We start from the raw sequence: 15,953 nt of genomic DNA, 5'->3' as shown, positions 1-15,953 counted from the left end.
GTGGCTCTGCCTGTGGCTCTGCCTGTGGCTCTGCCTGTGGCTCTGCCTGTGGCTCTGCCTGTGGCTCTGCCTGTGGCTCTGCCCGTGGCTCTGCCCGTGGCTCTGCCCGTGGCTCTGCCCGTGGCTCTGCCCGTGGCTCTGCCCGTGGCTCTACCCGTAGCTCTGCCTGTGAAGCTTTTATGTAGCTCTACCCGTCGGACACTGTCGGGCCAGAGGGACTCTTATCGTAGCTCTGCGCAATGTCCGTATCCAAGGTGCTCTACACCCAAAAAAGAAGGTTCTTGAATAAGTAATTAATTTCCTTGGAACAGGTCAGTGCACTTGACCCAATGTTTACTTGACTTAAGAACCTCCTTTGTGGGGTTGTACTCGGGCTCTAGAGTCTGGAGGGGGGGGGGGGGACTGGAACGACAGCGAACCTTCTCTTTTGAAAATGGCACTATGACGACGTTAATAATTATTGTTAGTCTTTACTGCTGGAAAGAAACCAGAATGTCTTTTGCTGTTTTCTTACTATATGATAGTTCAACTTCCCCTGGCTATATAACGACCATTATCGCGCAATATTTTGCTCACTCTTGCAGTTCAGTAATATTACCAAAAATGGTAGAATTTGGAAAGTTGCTCAGAAAAATTTAATAACTTTGTCACGGACCTATTTGAATTTTCGACGTGAGATTAAGACTCCATTATCACACGATTAAGTATTGGTTGACATGTTGACATTGAGGCACTAAAAACGCACACTTTCGTATTATTTAGAACTTGCTTTAAATTATGTCTACGGCATTTTTTGTTTTCATATTGAAGCTCGGTGATTTATCTATTTTACCGATAAGTCAACACCACGAGCATTATTTTACTGCCAGATTGTAACCCTAGCCTGAGCCCCCTGACGGACAGGTGTTTACCGAGGTAAACAAATTCACTCCCTCTCTCTCCGCGGTTCTCTCTCCTCGCTGGAATCGGTGTGTGCATCTCGCCTGCACCCCGCCGCCCCGCCGCGCCGCCACAGGCAGACCGTGTAATGATTAGCTTTTGTGTGTGGCCAAAAGGCTGCACGGCGCGCTGCTCCAAGCCGCGCGACGGCGCCAAGGGCCCAACTCTCGACGGCGCGACGCTGCGGGTCGGCGACCCCTCGCGCGCCGCCGAGCCGCACGGGGCCCCGTGCCGCGCTCTGCAGCTCCGCGCCGGGCGCCCTTCGCCGTCATTTTGTTGGCGAACCGGTGACGGAAAAAGTGCAATGCCGGCCCGGGCCGGACTGACTGGGGGGAACAACCCGACGGCACGCGGCCTGGCGTGGCCGCAGATGACTCGGCCCTTGGCGTCAGCAATAGGAGAGAAGAAAAAGACAACGATGTCGAATATTTCCTATCCAAATCAGAATAGGCCCGTGACCGGCCGCAAGAAGCTAGACAGGGCTAAACTGTAAAAAGTAGTCAAAGGTTTACGGGAAAAATTTTCATGATATGTGTCGTAAAATTACAATTTGAAATTGCTAATTTGCAAGCACTTTGCATCGGCTTGGTATTGATCGGCAAGCAACAATTGTCTATCGCAAATGCATATCACACTCATTGGTGAATTAAAATTACAACAAATGTTGTGAACTTACACAGATATGTGTGGGTGATGCTATCCCGCAAGGCACCTGTGCGCCGCGGGCCTGCCTACCCCGACCAGGCCATGACGCCTGGAGTGTGGGCGATGCTATCCCGCAAGGCTCCTGTGCGCCGCGGGCCTGCCTACCCCGACCAGGCCATGGCGCCTGCAGTTTGGGCGATGCTATCCCGCAAGGCTCCTGTGCGCCGCGGGCCTGCCTACCCCGACCAGGCCATGGCGCCTGCAGTGTGGACGATGCTATCCCGCAATACCCCTGTGCGCTGCGGGCCTGCCTACCCCGACCAGGCCATAACGCCTGCAGTGTGGGCGATGCTATCCCGCAAGGCTCCTCTGCGCCACGGGCCTGCTTACCCCCTCTAGTCCCCGGCTCCTCCGGTGAGAGCGCTTCATACTTCACGCACGTACCGGGTGTTGTACGGAGAGGCTGTGACGGTGTTTGTGTTTTACAGTTTGCTTTGTGTTTGTTACAGTACGTAAGTGATTTGCCCATTTTGATTGAAACACATTTAAAAAAACACTCTCTTAGTTCCTTACGAACAGCAGTGCTCGTACTACGAAAAATTGCGTTTGTAATGTTCAAAGGATCCGGCCGGAGCAGCCCTATTGCATACAAACGGTTTGTCTTCATAATTTTGTAATACAAACAAATTTCTTGTTTTGCCAATGCTCCAAATCCTTTAAACATTACGAAGAGAAGTTGAAACTTGCAGTGAATATGATTTATTCGCAAGGGTTGTTATTTCCAAATGATATAAAAATAAAATGTTATCTGTCTGCCCAGAAGTTTTTAAGAGGAGGGAATTCCTGAACAGCCTTTTCTTCCACCCAGGTGCGCGTGACCCCGGTCCAGCAGGGCCTCGTGTCGTCGTGTGCCCATAGAGTAACGTACCATGTGGCCGGCTGTGTCCTTGCGTCACAGCAGATAAGACGCCAGCGCACTTGACACTTCGGGGTGCGGTATGCAGTGCGGGACGCGAGGGGCACAGAGGGCGTGCTTTCTCTGGCGCGTGCTGCCCCCCTCCCTCTACCTGCCCCGCCCCCTTCCCTCCCTCACGCTCGCCGGGGCCCCACCGCCCGGCCGGGACCCCTTGTGGACCCTCTCCTCGTGATTCCACTCTCACTGGCTCACACTTTCAATTTCGTGGCTGGCCTTCGCCCGCCCGCCCAGCCGCACCCAGGCTAGTGCTGTAAACCAACAGCGCGCCGTCAGCAGCCGACGCTGACATGACTGACCAGAGCTGTCAGCCAGGTTTAGAGTAGCGTGGCATGAAAGAGACGCGAGGGAACGACGCCCACTCTTCATGCAAAGGGATTTTTGTAAATTCCCAACAATTTTAGAAACAATCCCTCCGGAAAATTGGAGTCTTATTTGCCCCAATTTTCGATTTGTTCTCGTCCCGTGCACGGTACTGCGTGTACAAACTGTTGCTCGATGCTCCAATTTTAATTTTGATATTGTCGTAGCTAGAAATAAGAACACATGCTGTTCAAACTAAGAACACATTTTTTTGATGTGTGTTATTGGGTTCGGTGACACAACGTTCGCTTCTAAGGTCAAAGGTGAAACCCCTGGTTATAATGTCGTATTTCTCTCTGTTACAGGTAATAAAGATGCCTGGCTTGGTTCCGAGAAGCCTAGTGAGTAAACACACGCCATCGTCTAGCATGAGGAAGCAGGAGGAGGAAATCTGTAAATAATAATATAGTTTCCCCCCGACAAACCCCTTGCCCTTGCACGTCCCCCGCTGTTGGTCTACCTTTCCCCCCATCTGGTATGAGTTCACCCCCTCGCCTGTAGGCTAATGTCTAATGCTGCTCCACGTTCCTCTTCCTCCTCGCTCCTTTTTCACGTCTCCACCCTCCTCCTCCTCATCCCCTTCGTCGTCCGTCTCATCTTCCCCCACTCCCCACCCGCCCCCTTCCCCCTTCTCTCTTCCCCGACTCCCCCCGCTCCGGGCGAGCGCGAGAGAAAAACAAGGAGTAGGGATGGAGCGCGGCCGGGCGGGCAGCGAGCGGCTGTGGAGAGTCCTTCAGGAAGCACTTTCTTCAGCCGCGGCCGGCCGGGCCCGCCGCCGGGCCCCAGACGGACGGTCGGACGGGCAGATGGGCGGGCCACGAGCGGCCAGGCACACTGACACAGTAGTGAGCGCACGCATGCGCCACGCAGAGCCAATATAATAACGTGTATTCTCCCACAACACATTTCTTCCTCGTCGGAGGAGAGTTTGTGATGAGGGGGCTAGGAGGGGGCTTGCTGGTGGGAAAGGGCAGGCGAGCGAGCGCGGCGGGTAACCGGACCTCGCCGCCCGTCCATATTAATGTAATCGAGTCGGTGGGTTTCATATTTCCCGCCACCTCGTCCAGATGAGCAGCGCAGAGTTTGAAAAATCCCGCGCTCGCTCATCTCACGGCGCGACGGCGACGCTGGGCGGTCGCGGCGGCGTCGGCGGCGTGAAGAATCGCTCCGTCGACCCCCCCAGGCGTTCAGGTCTCCGGACGGAACGCCTCCGCTCTGCTCCCGCTCGCCGTGATGATTCAAAAACTCTCCTGTGTGGGTGTGCCGCGCCGCATGGCACTCTGTCTGCCGTGCCGTGTGTGTCGTGTACTTCGAGCAAAGGCATCCAATGCACTGTAAATGACAGCCGGCGCCTGGCACCCGCGACATATAGCAGCTGCTTTCTGCCGTGCCGCTCGGGGAATGCCGGCGCGCCAAGTACCCGACTGTCCGATTTTATGAAGCGACGGCGGCAATTTTGAAATTGGCTGCGGTCCACGGGCGGCGGCGGCGACGGGCTGCCTCCGGAAGAGACCAGGGCGCGGCGCGGCGTGGCACGGCGGGCTGCCGGTATGCCCACCACCGCTTCATGGTCCCCCCGCAGTCCGGGCGGGATCAACTCTTTAGGGGCGCGGCGGTTGGACGCGCGGGGCGGGATGCAGGCGTGCCAACATCTTGACAGGCGTGCGCGCGCCCGGTCTTGGTCGCCGCGCCCGGCACCACACAAAATGGCTCTGTGATTTACAGGAGCACTCAAATGTCCCACACATTTGGCTTTCACCTCTCTTCCCCTCTCTTGCTCGCTGCTGCGCTCTCGGTTCCGGAAGAGACCTTTCTCCCGACACAGACTATACATTTTTCTGGCTCCGCACAACGCCGTGCTGCCGCCCGGCTCTCGCCCACGCAAAGGGGAAGGCCGTCGAAGTGCCGCCCGCGTCCGCCACCACATCATTGTGAAAAATGTTCGTGAGAGTTACGGCAAAAATTTTCCACGAAACATCATCATACTGCAGTGACGAACTTACAACGTAAAATTTCAAATTTAAATTGCAAATTTACGCATTCCAATTCGTTCGTTACAAAAAAAGTTGTATCATTGTTATGTATGGTTTTAGGAACAGCCCGGACATATACAAATGCGTTTGTATTTTTACAAGAGCCTTTATAAGTATACAATTTTACTTGAATCAAAATTTTGAAACATATTTGAAATTTAATTAGTATTATTGGACGTGATAAGAAAGGGTGGCGCAATAGACCCGAAAAAAGAGGGAATAAAGGGACAGAAACGGGTAAATAAACATAGGAAGCGGAAAATTTGAGTAGAATACGAGGGGCCGAAAGAGCAGGATTTGAATGAAATGTATTTCGGGCCCCCCTCCCCCCTTTTCCCCCGGCCATCTCCTAGCTCCTGTGTAGACTGCGTCCGTGGCGGGGCGCGGCGCGTGGGCCTGTGCTGGGCGGCAGACGGACTGTACCAAAGTGCATACCGCCGGCCCGGGATTCCCAGCTCGAGGCTAGACTGACTATACTTGGCAACGCTGCTCTGCTAGCGGCGGTAGTGTGGACCCACCTGGAGCAGCACACAAGCTGGCCGCGCGCAGCAGAGGGCGAGTGTAGGGCGAGGCGGGGTGGTGTGGCTGGAACGCCTAAAGGCGTTCCGTTGGCGCGGCAGCCGCACGGGGAGTGCAGCTTCCGGTCTGGCGTTCTCGCCGCGCGCAGCTCAAAGTGCCCCGGCCGTCGCCGGAGGAGGAACACCGCTGCTGTGAAGACTTCCCCGCCCCGCTCCACCCCGTCGCTTGTCTCGCGAACCACGCCGCCGAGACGCCTTGGCCCGGCGCCGCCGGCTGTGGCTGGACCGGTGATGCAACGAGACACTGGTCGACCGGCGCGGCGGGGCGTGGTGGGGCGGGGCGGGGCGGGGTGGGGCGAGGCGGGGCGAGGCGAGGCGCGGTGGGGCCCTTCAACAACCCCCAGCCGGACATTCAGGGCGGTAAACACGGCGGCGAATCCCCGACACCAAACGGATTGTGGAAGAAGCGGTGGCTTCTGGGCCACACAAACGTGTGCACACAAAGTCCTTTTTCGCATTTTGCTGTGCATACAAATCATACAGGATTTTGAGCAGCCATGATAATGCTATGCACAATTACATGCGTAACTATGTGCAATTCGTGTAAAGTTATAACTTTTATACAATGCAATTTGTACATAATTACGCATAAAACTTGTGCTTAAAATTTCTTCTGTTGTTAATGAAGAATAAAAAGCAAACGGGTGTAGTGTGTGGCGTTCGTCTTGGGTGTTCCACGGTGTTCTGGCGCGGCACGTGGCTGCGCAGGACCTGCAGGGCCTTGGGCCTGGCTGCTGCGCAGCGCAGCCACTTTCTTTATTCCAGCGCCATCAGCGTCCGACCGGCCGGCGCGGCGCATTAGTGCGTCGTCAGTGCCATCGACGTCGTGGAGCGCACCACACGCCAGGCTCTCTGCCGTGTAGAAGAAGAGGAAGAAGGGAAAAAAATTGGGGGAAAAAAATCGCAACTATGGTGCAGAAGTGACGCTAATGGCGGAGGTGATGCAGCCGCATGTCCATTTTGCCCGCGGATGCGTTTTCCGCGACTCGCTTGAGTGCTTGGGAGAGCTGCCGCCGTCTTATCGGACGCGGCGATCAGGCGGCCGGTGCCGCCCGGCGTCCGAGATGTTTTTCGTCCGCTCTGTTTGGGACGGCGACGTTTCGTAGATTAGTAAGTGTTAGCCGGGCAAAGTCTTTTCGGAGTCGCTCCACGCGCAGGCACCTCAAAATGTTACGTAAATTCTTAAGAAACTGATAACCATGCACTAGTAAAATACAAATTGTAAATTTTAAAGTGGAAGTTGTCCGAATTTGCCGCGTATGAAATATTTCCATACTTTTTTTCCGAGAAGACCGGGTGGGAAAAGGGGGGGGGGGAGTTAGTCGTGGGAGGTGGTGCGCTGCGCGCCCCGTCGTTTCCGCGAGGATAGAGAGGTGTGGAAGTGCGTGCGCGCGGAGGTGCGGGCGTGCGCGGGGCATTCTTTGGCGCATTCCTGCACTTCCGGTTAGTGGGGCAGAGTGAGCGTGATGGGCTGGGTACGGACAAGGCGCGGGCCCCCCGACCGAGACGGCTAGGCGGCATTTCATTGACGTCACCGTGGAACCGGTTATTCATTCCGAATCGCTTGGTCGCCGCGGTGCAGCACTGGAGTGGAGAGTCGCTCCGGCACGACGCCCGGATGCGCAGCGGCGCCGCGGCGCCCGCCCCGAGCCCTGCCGCCCTATCCGCGTCGCGACGACCAGCCGCAGGCACCACGCCTCTCTGTGGTGGGCGACGGGGAAGAACACGGAGTCCAACTGCTCTGACGAAGACGTGACCACATCCTCGTCAGGGACGGGCTTTACTGAATATCGGCACCTATCATAAATTTTGACACTTTTGTTAAAGTCAACTTTGGATAAGGCACTCTTGTAACAGTGGTAAGGCATGCTCCACTACTTTCAAGAGTGGGACATACTTTAACAGTATGTTCATAACAACAGTGGGACAGTCCCACTGTTATAACGAATTTTCATTGTTACAACCATAGTTTGTACTTTTACATGAGTACGAATCTCTATTCGCTCGCCTGCACGTAAATGAAATATTTTGCTGCCAGCTAGCAACCGGCAAAGGGGGTGAAAAGATTCATGAACAGACATTTAAGAAACGTTTGCACACTTCGATTTCCAGTGTCTGCGCTGCGTCTCACTGTTGCAACAGGTTGGAAAAACAATCTCAAAAATTGTTGTTAAGGGAAAAATCAGAAACTGATTTTCAAGTGGTGTATCGCGTTGAAAGACGAAAGACGAACGGGTACAGTTGTCACCACCTGTCTTGCTCCCCGTGACAGTGGAAACTCGCCGTGACCGCTGCGTTACGATTCCCTGTAAACTTTGTCGCGCAGAGCAAAGGAAATAAGAAACCAGTTTCCCTCTGCCGCCATGAATTCACTGATCATCCCGTCACGGGAACTTGTTCCATGTGCCCGAATGGTGTGTACAGCACGGCAGCCGCTCACCCCGTCCGGCAACAGCGTCCTGGCGCGGCGCGAGCTTTCCGAAATAATTGAAAACACGCTAGTGCGCGCGCGCCGCGCCGCCAGCACCGCGTCGAATGTGGCGTTTGCGTTAAGTCAGTTGATCGCCGACTGATTACCATCCTTGCCGTGTCTCGAGTGGCTCAGCGTGGCGCCGGCGTCCATGCAGGGGATTCGCGGGCCCTCCCCCCAACGAGTGTGATTGGTGTGTCACGAAAACGAGTAGCGCCCGACGAGGAGGACGAACCGTTCCGTTCGCAGTGGTCAAGGTCGTGTGCCGGCCAGCCGCCTTGCTCCGACTGCCTCGCCAAATCGCCTGCTGTGTGCGCGCGCCGTCTCTTGCTGCGTGGCCCTCTCGTACCAAGGTCAAGACGACCGTCTCCTCCCTGGCGCTGCCCCGCCCGCTCCGCGGCCCGGCACTACTCAGACCCAAAGCCTTATACAATAAAGGTTTACCTGAATGTCTCATATCTAACGTGCGTGCGGCCCGACCCCACTAATACCTCCCCGCAACAGCGACAGCTGGGACTCAAAGGATCAGCCAGAAATTACGTCCGCCACAAAACTGCCGAGGTCCGCCAATGCAAGGGTCTCTTAGCGCCTGATAGGTAGGCAACATCTTGCCTTCAGCGTGCACTGCAGGGTGGCCTACCCGGAGTATCGCAGGCGCCGAGCTCTGGTAATTTGCCGGAGGAGATTAACGGACTTACTTTCTGGACGATCCCCCAAGTGGAAATGGACGGGACCGGGAGTCTTGCGGGATGTGGTTCATCCGTGTTTTGTTGAATGACGCCAAGGGAAATTGTTCTTGTTTCAGGCAAGTCGGGGGCGGGTAAGGAGAGCCCCGAGCAGAAGAAGGATGACACCGAGCTGTGGAGCCAAGTGGAGGCCCAGGCTGCCTTCCTCGGGCCAAACCTGTGGGACAAGACTCTGCCCTACGATGCGGACCTTAAGGTAACCATTTTATTGTCTAATGTTTACGGGTGCATTTAATAATCTAAGTAGCTTGCAGCATGCTTTTCCTGTGATGGCATGGCAGTGCATAGCACTGACTGAATGATTGGAAATTTCCTAAAAGGCTCAATTTTAAATTAATGAATATTAATGAATTACCAATGTTTTGGTGTATGAAACTTTCTATTGAGTGAATGTTAGCCTACGGAATGCTTAAAACGCGTACATGGTCGAAGGACGAGCATGTTTGTCCCAAGCTATTAATACGTGTTGGAAAACTGTTGACTTTGTTTACAGCCTGGTACACCTTTAAAACGGCTCAACGGGATGAACCGCTTGCTATGAAGAGTCCTTTAAGTAATGTCGCTAGTTCAATGTACCGTTTACAAAATCTTCAGCTCACTATATGACATTTGACCGCTGTGTCGACAAGTGACGAGGATTCCACGGACTCTGCAAGTATTTTCGCCCATACTTCGCAACGACCCTACCGTTTATCTTTCCAGCCCAACGAGAGACAAAAACAAACAGCGACTGACTGCGAAGGTTCCTCATTGAGCTCAGACTGGCAACATTCACTTGCTGCTTGCTTCTGCAGGAAAGCTTTTGGGTTCGACTCACAAAATTAATTACAGACGAAAGTCTTATGTTTTATTCGAACCCTGCATGCACACCCGCCCCTATAACAGCGTACTTTGCATGCGTTGGGTTTTAAACAATTGCCTCTCTTTACCCTTCTTTCCTCCGGACGGGCCCCTGTGTTTCTCATGATGCTGATCTGCTGCGCACGGATGCGCTGCGCTCCCGTGGGTTGCCTACCCCAAAGGCGCCCCGAGACTCAGCAACGTGGAAACATGAGTTCCAATTAGAGTTCTTCATCATGTTTGATTAGAAGTTCTATTTTTATTATATTTTGCGCAAACGTTTGACCATTTAAACAACTCCTGGACATTAATGTAATTTATTAGTTGTGTATTAAAAAAAAAACTTTTACATGTCTTCGATATCTTTTTCTCATGACGGATCCGCGGCTCTATAGCCAAGTCTAACTGTGTGTTTGCTTGGCTTTCAGTACGTGGACCTGGATGAGTTCCTGTCCGAGAATGGCATACCAATGGACGGACCGGCGCCTCAGCAGGCACCAAACCTCATCGGCAGCACCAACATGTTGCCCTCTCCCGTCCCCGCCGCCGGCAACAGTCCGCAGCAGCAGCAACAGCAGCAGCAGGCACCCCAGCTGCAACAGCTGCACAAGCTGCAGGTAACGTACTGATGGGCGATGAGAGGCACGAAGGGGATTTGGGTGTCGGCTGGTGGTGGCATGAGATACAGCATGTTGAATTTGAAGCCTGGCAACACTCAGGGCATGCGCCGTGCGTTTTCACGATCCCTCTCTTTTGTGCCCGCAGGCGTTGTCACCAGACCCGGACACCAACAGTTCGAGCCTCGGTCTCCACGACAGCAGCCTGCTGCTCGGGGTCGGGCCCGACCCTCCTCTCACTCCCATTCGTCTCCCCACAAAGAGGGAGAGGTCCCTGAGCCCATCCGAGCCCATGACACCCATTGGACTCAGCCCTCCATCACCTGCAGACTCGAGTAGGTTCTATTTAAGTTACGTGCAACATGAACACAATTTTGAATAATGTTAACATCGTTATTATTTGTCTGTCTAGCAATGTCATTTGCATCATCAAGTCGAGATTTCGATCCTCGAACAAGGCCATTCTCAGACGAGGAACTTAAACCACAGCCCATGATTAAAAAGTCTCGTAAGCAGGTAAGTCAAAAAGCGACATGCGTGCTCGCATGCGTGTATGTCCTTCATAGTGTTACGTTTCAAAGTACCGTAACGCTGTTCGTGTCTCACATGTCAAAGTAGTACTTTGTGTTATTGTGGATTTAGTTCTTCTGTGAATTTTGTTATTCTAACCCACTGAGATTAGTCCGCAGGAATGCATCAAGGTGGGCTGGCAGAGGACGACATGCTCTCATTCAATGTGAGTTTGGAGAGAAATTTAGCCAAATAGGGCTCTTTAAAAATATTTCGCTGTCAGTAATCCCTTAATTCCATTAAATCAGCCCACCTCGTTAACATCATGTAGGAAACTTTCAGTCACATTACCCACGTTTGTAAATTCTTTAAAAAAAATGTTAAATTTCCCATTTGAAATATCGATGCTTATTTTGAGATGTGAAGCACGAACTTTGCTAGAAACGCAATTCGTTTTTGAATGAAAACAAATTAACGGCTGCTGAAGAGACATTTCAAGTTACCTACACTTATCAAAGTCCTCAAGAAATTACCTCACTTCATTTTGTGTTTGTATTTTATGTTTTTCCCAGTTCGTCCCAGAAGGATTGAAAGATGAGAAATACTGGGCTCGACGACGCAAGAATAACATGGCAGCAAAGCGTTCTAGGGATGCCCGCCGCATGAAAGAAAACCAGATAGCCCTGCGGGCAGGATACCTAGAGAAGGAGGTAAGTTGATAGCATCTGTTGTACTTGATTTGAAGTAAAAGGCGGAATAATAACAACACTTTAACTTTACAGAATATGGGATTAAGACAAGAGATTGAACGGTTGAAGAAAGAAAATTTGGTACTACGAGATCAAGTAGCAAAATTTCCAGCAGATGTGTGAGACACTAACGTGTTTCATCTGAAGAGAAATCTTTGGTAGGCTAAAATTAATCTCTAACTGCCGGTCAGCCTTTTGCACTCCAGGTTAAAGATATTGAATGTTAAGTCAACAGAGGTTAGAGGTAGCTAGTATGAAAGCTATTTTACTTATTATATTGTACATATTTACAAATGTTATTTTTAAGTACATTGCAGCCAATGTTATTTCTTTATGGTTTATAAAGACGGAATCGACTGCTGTTAGCGTATTTTTATGTTGTCCGTCTATGTTCGAGTTACTTTCACTGTTATTTCATTTACAGTCAACGCATCCTTTGAACAAAAATGTTTAATGTGTTAATTTTGGTGAACCAAATTAGTTCTATGACATCTGCAAGCCACCATCTTAAAATCTATTGATTTTGTATCAATTGAATGAACTAAACTATATGCTACCGACTATTCTCAAATACTATTAAAATTAGTATGATTTTCCAAAGGTCTGTAAAAGGGAAGATTGAATCATATGCACCTTCTAATGGTTTGTTTGTTGTTTATTCTCGTTTTTTCTTGAAGGGGGGGGGGGGGGATTTTGATTTTGATTGGTAATGTTGAAAAATTTGTGTCGATAATGAAATTGCTCTCTGTAAGAATCTGTGTTCGTTTCTTCGAATAGAGGTTTGGGCATTGTGATGTTTTATTCATACTTGTCGCTTAAGTAGTTGTGAAAGTAGTCGTAAACAAACAACTGATGCTTAAATATACTGCTACCCTGAAAGTTGAATGTTTGCAATCAACAGGTAGATATATATTTGGAGTGCTACCTCTGACTTGTACATACAAGCATTTTAAGTATCCATATTATATGTATGTCCAAAATATCCAAAAATGAAAGTGTCTTTTACGAAAGTGTGAATTTTAAATGAAATACTTGTAGACTAAATATGTGATATGCCTATCCGTTAAGGACGTCACCAGCGACATCGTGGTTACCATTACCCTACTCTTAGTGTGTGTGCGTGTGTGTACTGATGTGGAGGCAGACATCCATAATGGACAGCTTACAAACCTTTTGGTCGGGTAGATAGTAGTGTTTAGAGGTAGTTTTGTTATAAAAATATCCTTAGATCTCGCGGTTGCAGGTGTTGAAAAGCCTATTTTCTTACAGATGTACAATTTACTATTAATTCCATTGTAAATTATAAACCGAAGGCTCTCAGAATATTTTGCAATTGTGAGCATTGAAGTTGGCAGCTATGATTGTGCTGTTGTTTTTTTGTTGTAAAGTGGCGTATATGACTGGACTGACTGGCTTCTGACAGGTGTAGACCAAAGGCTTCGCTCTGAAGGGAAAGTCAGTGTAAGAAAGGCAACCGAGTACAACCTCGTGGCCGTGCAGGTTTGCCTACCCTACAGGGACTTCCCGACTCCCCTTTCCGACATTCAGATCAACTCTACGGCAGTTCGTGTTGCTCAGAAGTCCATAATTTACAAGATAGTCATGTGCCGACTTTGCCCTTACGTGCCAACATAACTCATAAATTTATTAACATGAAGTGAAGCTGGCATTTATATGCTTCACCTAGCTTCACCTCGCTTCACTTCGCGTTAGTTGATTCTAATGGATGATAACACCAGTCAGTCTTACGATGGTCGCTCATATTTTAGCGTCACTTTCCTTTGTCAGAAGAGTGCAAGTATACTTAGATAAGCATCATTTGTAAAGTGTAGTGAAGCCCAGGTATGCGGCCACCTTAAGATGACAAAATAGGCATTTGCACCTAAAGTTTGCTATTGGCACAAATCGTCAAGAAATTTGACCCTGTATTTATATTTATTTTAAAGGACGAATCATTACAATATGTTGCAACTCTTTGTCTTGGCCAATCATTTTATTTGATGTGCTACTTTTTAAAAATGTATAACAGCTGCTTTCTATTTATGAATATTCTGAGAGTATCCTGTATATTATATCTAGATTTATTTTATTTATTTTGATGATAACGTTGCAACAAATAAAAATAGCAAACGGGTGATGAGTCTGGAATGATTAAATTTTGTGACAAATGATATCTAAACCATGTGAGAGCTGTGGCAAATTCTGTACAAACATCATATTGCAAATGATGAAAATTGCTCTCTTTACAAGAAGGGTAAGTGTTGTTATAGCGTATGATTTTTTAGACCATGTCGTAGTGCAGCTGAGCTAAGAAGAGATTGATGTGGAAATGTAGGTACCGTTCAGTTTCACTGATAATTTGTTACCAGCAAAGCTAGCACGTGTAGTATTCTTTACTTTAAGAAATTTTGTGGGGTTTTCCTGTCAAACTATGAACAAAGACGTAATTATTGTAATTTTGGTGCTCAGCACAATGAATTTCATTTCTATATTTATTTCTCAGCACTTTTCTACGAAGCCTCAATGTTTCTTATTCTGTGCTTGATCTATATTACATGCGTATCAGTGCTGTTTCAGTGTGCAATCCACGGTGATAGATGAGAATTGTCTTGTTTTTCTTTCATCTTTATGTTTATTTAACTTTTCTGTCCAGTAAGCTACCCTTAACAATTTTATATTCTTTGATGTAAATATTTCATTTGATACTGCTTGTTTCTTGTAGATACTTCTTGTTTGTTTTGATTTGTTGAAGAGTGTTTACCCTGAGAACTTTTTTTTTATTACTGTGGAAGAGTGATGCATTGTTGAGGTTTTGATTCGATTATGTATCCCGTAACCAGATAATATATGATAGAGCATTCATTAGCTTCTCCTAATGTTTGAAACTTTGTGGATTGGATCAGCTGAATTTAACAGATTCTGGGAAGGCAAAACATTTCCAGAATAATTACATGATATGCTGGGCATCTAATAAAATTGGTTTGTGAGGATTTATTGAAATGAAGTTTATTATTTGTTCTGTATAACTTAAAACGTTTAGTATGTGTTAAAGTTTTAAACTTCTGTGTTCTTATAAGCTTGCAATGAAATTTCGCTTTTGAAAATATATCTTAAAACCAGCCGTAGTTTCAGTGCTTTTCTCAATTGGACAGTTTTGGTGTGACCTCTATAAAATAAAAGTAATTCCAACACAATACTTTGATACTTCATTTTCACCATCTTCTCTTCCTGTAGTGCGTGCAAAGGGCATGATCCGGTAATTCGATATAATACCAGTGAGGGACTGGCCCAGGCGACTAGGTTCCCTAAAAGCGTCCCCTCCCATTTTCCTCCTATGGGGCCCATCACAAAACAGGCGATATAAAAGAAACACCCTAATGTAAGGGATACCCCAGTAGCACAGAATTGTCGTACGACTGTCGTACATTATTCGAAAAAATGATACGGACTATCGGTGCCTTAAACAAATTGAAAAAAAAAATTTCTATCGCTAAAATGTCTTTTTTCCTCGAAAACCTTTATCGACTAACTTTCGTTTTGAAAGCGAGGAATCGCTGATGTGGATTCAACCAGGAATCGATAAATAAATAACATAATGTTAGAAAGTTGAAATCCGATAGACCAGCGACAGTCGTTTTTTACCGTCGAAAACCCATCACTGTTTTATCTTCGTTATCGTCAGGATAATTGGCCAATAGAAACGAGGAGGGGGACTTTGCTTTCTGGTAGAGACAGTCTAAAGGGGACTGTCTAAAAATAGCACTTTGTGCGACGGTTTCGTGTTACTAGGGTAGGCAATCGGTAATACCCCTGATCCCCCAGTCCATCCCCGTCTGATATTCCTGTCTCTTCACTATACTGTCTGAATTATTGTCAAACGTAAATTAGTTAAAAGCATAGTAAATAAAGCTAAATTTAAAAAAAACGTCGGTATACACTGGGTGTCGCGTAGGGCTTTACACAGTTTTTGTTTATTGGTCGCGGTTCTGGGTTCGTTCTTCAAAACCTGCTAGCGTCGGGCTGGGCTGGGCAGAGCCTCGAAAAGAACGAGTACAAACTACGACTCACGAGCTGTGTGAGGTTAGCGCCGAGCGGGTAGGCAACCCATCTGGCCTTACAGCTGGTTGTGTTGCTGGGCAAGCGAGTCGAGGAGTACCGCTTTGCTTACCAACACATACATGCATACACTTGGGTTTCCAGAGTAAAGAAGACAAAAGTATGCCCGAAATTTGCAGTTTCTATAAAAGATGGCAGTTTTACCCGCAAAACTAAATACCTTAAGTTCAAGGTAAAAAATCTTTAAGCTTTACAGTTCCAACTAAAAAACTAAGAACACGATACCTTAGACTAAAAAGCACGCAGCTCATCCGCGCGTTTCGAAGGGCACGCAGTTCAGCCGCCCGTTTCGAAAGACACGCAGTTCAGCCGCGCGTTTCGAAAGACACGCAGTTCCTATCTCTATAGCGGTAAACTGCGTGTCTTTCGAAACG

The 15,953-nt window shown here is 48.8% G+C and overlaps 1 protein-coding gene across 4 annotated transcripts in view; it reads left to right on the top strand.

Annotated features, from left to right (window-relative positions):
• LOC113202397 (hepatic leukemia factor) overlaps nt 1–14,657 on the top strand; it is a 55,038-nt gene extending 40,381 nt beyond the window's left edge. For 2 of the 4 annotated variants that reach the window (XM_052266158.1, XM_026416598.2), the window contains exons 2-8: nt 8,807–8,943; nt 10,016–10,204; nt 10,353–10,539; nt 10,617–10,720; nt 10,887–10,940; nt 11,287–11,424; nt 11,497–14,657. In XM_052266158.1, coding sequence (XP_052122118.1) covers nt 8,807–8,943; nt 10,016–10,204; nt 10,353–10,539; nt 10,617–10,720; nt 10,887–10,940; nt 11,287–11,424; nt 11,497–11,586 — 899 coding nt within the window. In that variant the 3' untranslated portion in view covers nt 11,587–14,657. Of the gene's footprint in view, nt 1–3,225; nt 3,262–8,806; nt 8,944–10,015; nt 10,205–10,352; nt 10,540–10,616; nt 10,721–10,886; nt 10,941–11,286; nt 11,425–11,496 lie in introns of all 4 variants that reach the window. The other 2 variants (XM_026416597.2, XM_026416599.2) reach the window with 2 other exon arrangements.
• Nucleotides 14,658–15,953: the final 1,296 nt, after the last annotated feature.

Source organism: Frankliniella occidentalis, unplaced genomic scaffold (genome assembly GCF_000697945.3).
Source record: "Frankliniella occidentalis isolate FOCC.00 unplaced genomic scaffold, Focc_3.1 Scaffold36, whole genome shotgun sequence".
NCBI lineage: Eukaryota > Metazoa > Arthropoda > Insecta > Thysanoptera > Thripidae > Frankliniella > Frankliniella occidentalis.
This window is presented reverse-complemented; position numbering and strand designations above follow the sequence as displayed.